This window comes from Nematolebias whitei, chromosome 18, assembly GCF_014905685.2.
Source record: "Nematolebias whitei isolate Nwh7 chromosome 18, NemWhi1, whole genome shotgun sequence".
NCBI lineage: Eukaryota > Metazoa > Chordata > Actinopteri > Cyprinodontiformes > Rivulidae > Nematolebias > Nematolebias whitei.
In genome coordinates, this window is record NC_056515.1 from 30,282,886 (window position 1) to 30,292,476 (window position 9,591).

General features: G+C 43.6%; 1 protein-coding gene across 1 annotated transcript; it reads right to left on the reverse strand.

Annotated features, from left to right (window-relative positions):
- Window positions 1–1,136: 1,136 nt before the first annotated feature.
- Window positions 1,137–9,349, reverse strand: LOC119424548 (iporin). The gene is made up of 10 exons (XM_037692035.1): window positions 8,111–9,349; window positions 6,859–7,069; window positions 5,821–6,762; window positions 3,636–3,712; window positions 3,315–3,489; window positions 3,136–3,241; window positions 3,001–3,047; window positions 1,587–1,988; window positions 1,388–1,482; window positions 1,137–1,301 (listed from the first exon to the last, which is right to left on the reverse strand). The coding sequence occupies exons 1-10, from the start codon at window positions 9,347–9,349 to the stop codon at window positions 1,137–1,139; spliced, it is 3,459 nt and encodes a 1,152-aa protein (XP_037547963.1).
- Between the last annotated feature and the right edge of the window lie 242 nt (window positions 9,350–9,591).

Here is a 9,591-nt window from a genome sequence, read left to right on the forward strand (position 1 = left end):
CTGCTGTGTTATTGTATAATGAAAACCTGCTGCAGGTCAGACCCATTGCTCGATTCGACTCATTCTGAGCTGCATGAAGAGTTTAAAACATGATTTAAAACCACATTATTCAGGATTTTATGAGTTGAAAGCGATAATTAGAACTCTCTGAAGTGGAGTCCACGAAAAGGTCATGATAATTATATCTTACCTGCAGCTAGCTTTTTGAGCACCTTTAATTTGGAGAATTACTCTTTAATTCTGATTGTACTAAAGCTAACAGCCAAAACCAAAGCTTCCACTAGTCTCAATTTGTCAATTTGGTTAGAATTAAACTTTATTGTTTTAAAACTTGGGTCATTTAAAAAGTTATCCACAACAGGTAAGATATTAATTGTTCAGAACCTTTACACAAAACCCCTCTTTTAAAGAACTGAACTATCCATTTAACCTGTTTCTGATGATTTGATATAAACTAGTGCAGGGCTATTCAACTGGAGGCCCGCGGGCCATTTCCGGTCCGCGGGTGACTTCAATCCGGCCCATTTCATTATAATTTTTTTTTCAGGTTCTAGGTTAGGGTTTTGTTTATTGCATTTATGATTCATTGCAATAAAATAAACCATTTAAAAGGTAACAGATCATTGTAAAACTTGGTTTATTCACATGACGACTTTAATCGACTTGTGGGGAGTGGTGGCGCAGAGGTTAGAGAGGTGAGCTTGTGATCCGAAGATCGCCGGTTCACGCCCCGGCCCCGACAACATCAAAATTGTGGGTGGGGTAGGTGAAACACCCACACTTGCCCCCACCCTCATTCGCCCCACTCTGGGCCCATGAGCAAGGCCCTTAACCCCCACCATGTGCTCCCTAAACAGGTCTCTCTTGAAAATGAGTTCTCGTGGCTCAATGAGACTAACCTGGATAAATAAAGGATAAATGAAAAAAAAAAAAAAAAAAATCGTCTGGCCCCGGAGCTGTTGGCTTTTAGAAACTGTGCCCCCCTGAGCAGTTTTGTTGAATAGCCCTGAACTAGTGCATTATAAAACCTGAATATGAGCCGGTGGTCATTAATCTTGTATTTTTGTGCTGTCCTGTCAGCTCAAAACTGTGGTTAAGCTCTTTTTATGTGTTTTCATGCACTGAGGACTTTTTTGTTACGATAGTAAATAGTCCAGAGTCCGCCGATTGTCTAAAGAGGCTTCACTTTTCAGCAGCTCGTTAAAGTCTGAGCCCCTCCTAGCTTTAACGACCGGATGGACTGGACCAACAGTCCAAGCTGAGATCGGTCCAAATGGAGCCACTGAGATGGTAATCTGCACCTGAGGGTAAATACAAATCAACGAAAAGACTTTTTCACTCAGCACATAAAACGCAGGTCATGACTAAAAATCTGCACTGTTCTTACCTCTCGTTCTGTGCTCCAGAACTTTTCTCTGCTCTGGTAGAAGCTGCTCCGAACAGTCGGGCCCAGCGCCGGCTGCTCTGACAGGAACTCTCTGTCTGAACAGGAGTCACTGGGATTTGGGTCCCACAGTGTTTTTTTGTCTCATCCTCCGTGCCATCCATACTGATCTGAAACCAAGTATCTGTGTGGTTTTGTGTACCGTTCACTGAATTCGCCCCGATATTCACAGGATCAAACTCGTGGGACAAACACTCTGAAGCAGGAGGTGATACTGGACTTCTGCAGGCACAGACGTCTCCATGTTGTTCCTTGTAGCAGCTTAAGCTCTGCCTGTTGTAGCTGTTTTCTGCCCTTCTGTCAGTTTGCTGCTTCGGCCATCTGCTCATTAGAGGAGCTGAGCACGGCTGAGGTGGGAAAGCGTCCCGATCCATTGAGCACAGCTGTCTGTGACGCAACAGCTGCGTCTCCAGGACCAAGTTGAGGTCGAAGGGCAGCACAGACAGTGGCTGCAGAAGGAGCAGCAGCTCCTGAAACAAGGGCTGACACTGGCCCAACGACACGAACAGGAACCCCCAGGAGTGGTAGTATGTGGTCACCACGTCTGTGGAAACGGTACACAGTAAGATCCAAAAAACAGTACAAATACAAAAGTGTAGCGCTAATAGTCTAAAATGTATTTCCCAAAACAATAGTCTTACTCCAAATTTTTACAACCCACCTCAGCAGGCCTTTCAACCACATTATCACTGTTTTATAGCAGACAGAGCTTCATCAAACTGTTATGGCCCAAGGCTTTCCTCTTGGTCTTTCTAACATGTCTGTGTTTCAGAGCTCCTAATTGGTGTTGATTGGAAGTGGAGGCAGCTGACCAGTGTCTCCAGAAGAGCTTCAGATCCAACATAAGATCCACCACTTGCTCTCATTTCTCACCCTTCTTGACCCCTCTTCTCCAGCCAGCCATGATTTTTGTTAAATAAATATAATTTTAAGTTATTCCATGCATTGCTTCCCCTTTATTTGTTGTGGTTTTAGAACCAGGCCATAACAAACTGGGGGCTCGTCCGGGATTTGATGTCCGGAACCTCTCGCCAAGGCCATAACAAAACTAAACTAAAACTCATGGCATAGCAGATCATAATTTGTCTGGCATGTTGGGTTGAGCCCCGGTGAAACAAAAAAGTTTATGCAAAAGGTTGTAACTGTTTAATTCCAACACAATAATGGATTTTTCTCTAGTGTGGCTATATACAATTTATCATTATCAAATATTGTCAGAGTTTTACTATGTAGGAAGACGACTGGACTTGATGGACAATTGAATTTATTATTATTATTTTTAAAAGCTGACATGGCAGCTGGAAAATACTAAAGTAACAAAGTCTATGAGGAATACAGAGAGCTCAGAGAGTAAGTATTGAGAGGAAATGAGGGTAAGTGGATGCAGCTGAGACAGAGTAAGAGGAACAGGTGGGAGATGAGGAGCCGGACTGAGGAACTCAATGTGAATGACAAATAAATTTAGAGTAATTACTTGTTACAATGCATTTAGTTGCCAAAGTGCCTATGTGCAAAAGAATCGTGAAGTTAGTGCAGTAAATTGTCTTTATGCTCACCTGTTTGACTCTGAAGGTGACTGAGCCAGAACTCCAAAGACCTCAAGCTGTAAGAGAAGAAACCCCGACAGAAGCATGTGTTTTATTTGTATTTTCTTCTCGTGTTTTAACAAATGAAGCAGCTGCTGTTCTTACTTCAGAAGGCCCATGATGAAGGCTCTCACTCTCATACTGTGGCTGCTGAGTTCAGAACAATGCCTGATCTTTGAGACCAGGCTATGAAGGATCCTGGTGGTTGGACCTGGACAGACATGGAGACAAATTAACCATATCGCCTCTCGCTTCATGAATCATGAAAGCATAACTGCGAGTACCTATTCTTGTGGAAATCTCCACCACTTTCCAGGAATGATTGCGGCTCTGCCCGATCACATAATCTAGCTTGTGGTCCCTCAGGCCATCCTCTAAAATGTTCTGGATTGCAGGACACAGGTGTCCCAGGACCAGATCAGCAACAGAGGGACTACAGGAGCTGTTGCCCAGACGCATCTGTGCCACAGAGAAAAGAACAGCACATATTGTTCTGTCCTGTAAGACCCGGTGACTCCAGTTATTTAACACCTTTGCTCTGATATCGATGTCGCGCCTCGTGCTCTGACGCATTGTTCTCGGTGCTCGGTTCTGCTGATTCATACCTTTTCCTCTGGGTCTCTGCTGCGGCCGAAATAAGCCACGATCAAATCCACAGCGCTGCTCACAGACCTCAGCAGACCTGGAAACATTGAGATGGGTCATTCACAACACATCGCATGACATCACACATGTTTGACTCAAACAGCTTCATCATCATAAGATGATCTAAAACTACTAAAAGAACATCTAAATCTAGTACTTCTGAATAAGGACAACTGGTCCAAAACCAGTGTCCTCAACACTAGGATGCAGGATCTCAGAATTTTATATGCATAAATTATTTCAGAAATATAAATTTTGATAAAGTGAGTGACAGTGCATTTCTTAGTTATATCAAAAGTTCACAAAACTACACAGCAACAAGCTAATTTTAAAATAATTTTGATCAAGTGGTGGCTATAAACTTGAGAAAGCTTGTTCCCAGTAAATGTTCATATTCATTAAAATTAAAACATATATTTGACTTTTAAGGAAATGGACAAAAAGACTAATGCGCAGTTTATAGCATTCTGTGTTTTCGTCAAGATACATAATGTTGCAACGCTAAATGTTCGGGTCTCTGTACATCACATAATCAGTATATTTACCAGTAAAATAAGAAGCTGAGCAATTCGTCATTTCGCAACATCATAATAAAATTTTCTAAATTCTTTCATGGCTAGGTCTGTCGCGATAAACAATAAATCAATTAATCGCACGATAAATGAAAATTATTGTCTCATTTTCATTTATCGGCTTTATCGTTTCTTCGTGTCTCTATATTGAAGACACTGGATGACAAAAGGCTCAACTCCGGTGCTCTTCAATGATCCCTCCCTTTCTCTTTAAAATCTATTTTAACTGTCCAAAATCTGGTTTTGGGGTCATTAAAAGCAGCTAAGCTACGAGCTAAGCTAACAAGCCAACTTCGGGGAAAAAAACTCCATCTTGTCGAAGCTCCAAAATTCACTGTTGAAACTCGTGCCTTTGTGTAAAAAGTTGTTTTTCACTGCAAAAAGAAGCTGAGAACTTGTTTACAGATTTTTTTTAATTAAAAGCTTTGTGTGAAAAATGCTATGCTAAAGAGCTCAAACTACACTGAGCGGCCGCCATTTTGAGAACTGAAAAAAAGGAAAGAGGGTCAAGGGGCCTCCCTCCCATTTTTCTTAGAGACACGCTGCTCGCTCCCTCACTATCCATCGTTCTGTTAAAACAGTCTTATACTGCCATCCAGTGGTTGAAAAAATGTACTACACTCAAAACAAATTAACCAACATTTCTTCATAAATTTGACAATAATTGCTAATTATTGTCAAATTTCAAACAATATTATCGTTTATCGCAATAATTCCTGAGACAATTAATCGCCCAGCAAAATTTGTTATCGTGACAGGCCTATTCATGGCGTCTGGTTTTGGTGTGTCCCTTACGTGGCCACGCCAATAAAACATTTCTAGAGGCGCCACTGGATTAATCTGACTTGGGTCAGATGAAAATGCTCGGGCTATTCATTTTTAAGCAGCTATTTTTTCCACTTATGAGAAAATACAATTTAAATTATAGACAAAAAATATGATTTTTAACACTTATACACAATCAGAGCACATAATTATGACAGTCTGCTTTTGGGGTTCCTTCTCATTTTTGCAAGATTGGAAATCTGAACTGTAACTGAAGATGAAACGGTCCGTTTTCCATTTCAGCTGCTCTCCCTGCCCTGCTTTTCTTTTCCCATCCCTCACAGACCAACTCATGCAAATGTCACGGTAAATTCTTTATGCATGTTGACGCCTCCTGCAGCGCTGCACCACACCAACTCATTGCTGCTGCTAACGCCTCCACCACTGGATACAGTATATGCTCTAAAACATTCACACGCATATAATTAACTTTACACACAGAAGCCCAAGTGGTGTGATGTCAGTTATTAGCTGTGCTGCATCACTCGTTGGGAGACTGTAGTCGCACATGCTTCAGAGAGCTCCACCAATCCTGTGCAGGGAGAGTTAAAAATAGGTCATGTTTGAGAGGAAGCCCCTCCAGGGTGTTGAAGACTCTGCTGCAGCACTGAGATGTTATTGCTGCTTTCAACAGCTCTTCACTAAAGAGATTAACCGAACAAGAGCCTAGTTATATTTATGATCCAGAAATTGTATCCAGCTGTTATTTAAAGTATATTTAGTGGCTTAGTCCTGAGCTGACCCTCACCTTTCCTCTGAAGATGACTGATAGACATTGACTCATATGATATGTCAGGCGACTGGCAGAACTCCATGGGCGGCCTGTCACTTGGGATGACAGTCTGGCTGTGTTGACTCTGATTTGGCCTCAAATGGAGCCCAGCAGTGCCCTGGATTTGTTTGGGATGCAGGCGTGAAGTGGCCGAGGCGAGGAATGAGCTTAAAGATGAGACAGGAGCCACGGTGGAGAGGGTGGCTTTAACTCTGCTGTGCAAAAAGCCCATATCAGCTGCAGGAGCAGATTGATGCTGTTGAAACTTCAGCTGAGGTTGTGAGGTCGTATAAAGCTGATTTGAGTTTTCAGCCATTTTGGCTGATGTGGGTGATGTTTGAGAGGATGTTGAACAGTAGGCGGCATTGGTCAGGGACACATTGGAATATTTGGGCTCTGTAGGGAGGTTCATCAGATTCTGGTAAGTGGGAATCTTAACAAGTTTGTATTGATTTGGGGTTGAGCTGGAAAAACTTTTAGGCTTGCCATTGTTTGGGCTTGTATTATCTTGTATCTGCACCACGGGCTTCAGCTGGGAGTTCTGCAGATCCAAGCCTTGGCTTTTACTGAACTGGCTCCACGTGTGTCTGCGGCTTAGGCATTGTGGACTCGGTGTGCAGGTGGAGCAGGTGTCTGAGCTGGATGGAGCCTCCAGGAGGATGGGGCAGTCATTTGTCACTGGTGATGGCTGAAGTTTAGATAAACACTGACTTCTTTTCATCTTGAACTTCAGACCATTCTGGGAGCCACCAGGTCTGCTGCTCTTTTGACTGATGTACTGCTCCAGGAGACCCCCTAGGTGCTGGGCTTGGGCCTGTGGTTTTTCTGCGGGGAGCAGAACAAACGGCTGGATGGGCAGTGAGGTTGGCCTCTGGAGCTTCTTATAGCGCACCACTTCTTTGTTTGAGGAAGTAACTCCTGACAAAGAGAAAAACGTGCATATAAATGTTTTATTCAGGTATTAATTTGATATCCCTCTCAACAATAACAACTACAATCACATTTCTCTCCTACTTGTAGCATCTGCGTCATTGTGCACTTGGTTCCCAGTCGCAGATGGTTGGGTGGATTCAGCTCCTGCAGACTGGTATTTGCTGGTATGTGGGCTACACTGGCTGGGCCACAGGGAACAGAGCGAGTGGGAGACGTTCTGGATGCTGTCTATATGATGCTTCCTGCAGGGGGCTCTGTCAGTGGAGGTGGTGGCAACCTGGTCATCACATGCCTGATAGTCAGAAAAGTTAAAGAAAATTATTAATTAAAGATTATTAATTAAATCTTTATTTGTCTATCTTCTGTCCCCTGATGAGGAAGTACCAACAATAATCCTAATTTCTTAAAATCAACTAAGTAATTGGAGCTAACATAATCCATTAATTCTTGGATAGTCTTTTTGATTTTTACCAACTTAATATGAAGTGTTTGTTTCTGTATGAACAGAATAACTGAACTAATGATTGCTGTTTGGTTTGGATGATAATAAACTCTGCACAAGGTAAAATATTCTATAAACAAAAAGACGACTCCGGAAGAGCAAAATGCTCCTTAATCAATCAAGCCTCAATGGCCAAAACAGATTAGGGAGGAAACGATTTTATGAAAATTTTATGAAATTATTAATTATTAAATCATGTAAAATTTGTGTTTTAATGAATATGAAAATATGTGGAGGGAGTGTCATGGTATGGGCATGCACGGGGTGTCAGATGAATAGTGAACGAGGAGTAGTGTAGATGAATATTTTTTCTGAGGTATAATTTTTTTTGGAGGCAAAATTAACGTAAGAACAAGACACAATGCTGCAATGAAGACCTGAGAATCCCTACTAGCACCCAAATGCAAGAAAGCACGAGACAAATTCAGGACTAAAACTTGAACTTTTGATAAACTCAAAGGCAGAGAAGCACACAAAAGCCAACATAACATAAGATTTGATAAAGAGACTGAGGAAAACAAAAGAGGGAATATTCTAGGAAGAAGGATGATAAGGGGAAACAGGTGTCCTGACTACTAATGAAAACCAGGTGGAACCAGAAACTACTAAGAACATTTAATGGCAACGATGGAGACAAACTAAGAACATAAACTAAAATCAATTTAAAACACAATATTCCCAATACTAAACCAGGTTATTGTCTAAAGCTACAACAAAGACCCCGGAACCATAACAAAACCTGACACAGTGTTTCGCACCAATTCATATTTCAGAGTATAAATCTTAACAGTTTTAACTTAGTGAGCTAAAATGTTCTTGTATCCAACCAACCTTCACAACTTTAGAGTGTTCTTCTTTTTTAAAGTCAAGAGGCAGAGGGATCGGGCTGCTTCTGCCGTGCCCCGCGGGGCAGCTGGTGAGGCTGGAGCAGACTGGGCTCGGTGACTGGGAGGAGAGGTCGCAGGTCACGAGCTTGTAGTACTTCTGGTTGGTCCCTATGGCCAGCGAGGCCTGGCTTTGAAGACAGGCTGCCAGGTCTGAAACCTCCAGAGAAGAGAGGCCCGGGGGCTGCGGCTCTAGGGAGTAAAGGTTGCAGTTTGAGTCGAGGCCCTGAGGAGACCACTGGGACTCACTCGTGTCAGCTTCTTCTTTTAGGGGAGAGTAAACTGTTGCGTCATGAGCAAGTCGTGTTTGAGGAACCGGTTGTAGGTTGAGGAACACGGAGCCCTCAGAGGGGGGAACTGCAGGACTGCTGAGGTCATGAGGGGTGGCAGGATTGTTGCTCTTGTTGTAGATGGCACAGAAGTTCACCAAAACACCATCGGAGCTGTTGCAGGAGGAGTCACTGCCGTACTCCATGTGAGCACTGGACGAGCATTTGTCCTGGCCGCGGCTGCAGACGGACACGTTATCCTGTGGTCTGTAGGAGTCCTGCTCCAAACTGATGTCAGATCTGCTCACGTGAAGCTGGCGTTCTGGCTGCAGGGAGTCCACCCGGTCAGGTCCATCCCTTCCCATGCCCAGCATGGTACCTTCATTGCCCCATTCGCTGTCCAGGTCCCCATCAGGATATGTAAAATTCACATCACCAGTGCTCAGTGACCAGTTAGAACTTCCATGCAACACAAAAGATGAATCCTCGTGATATCTGTGGAGATTATCCCCACCGCTATCCTCATCTTCCTCATCCTCATCGAGCTCTGCATTCGGAAGAAACGAGTTGCGTGAGCGCACAGAGCTCTCCAGCCTCGGGCGGGAACTCGTCTCTTCTGGCGACGAGGTGGAGTCGTACTTCCCGCTGCTGTCGCTGGTTCCTTCCTCCTCTGCTCGATCCTCGTTGAGACTACCGTGGCTGCTGGAGAAACGTCTTCGTCCACCTGTGAAGGCGTGCTCTCTGGTTGACGTGTCCTGGTCTGGGAGGGACGCAGCTCGGGTCAGGCCCACCGAGCAAAGTCGGCCAGGTTTCTTGCTGCACAGAGCCTGGACAGGAAGCTGCCAAGAAGGAAGTTGGACCACAGGGAAGTGGCACGCTATCAAGGTGTCCCCTGAATGGCTAGACGCACCAATCATGCTGCTGGATGAGGCTGAACTAGGGAAGCTGTCCCCACATTCCTGAAACTACACCTAAAAACATAAAAGAGGAAAAAATATTTTTTGTATTAGTTTTAATGAATAAAGTGGAGCAAAACAACTTAACAACAAGAAAATATATGTTTTTGGTTAAATATCTCATGAATTGCTGGGCAATTTGAATGAAACTACCGTTCATTCAACCTTTATTTAGACAGGTTAATCCCATTGAGCCTCGGGGA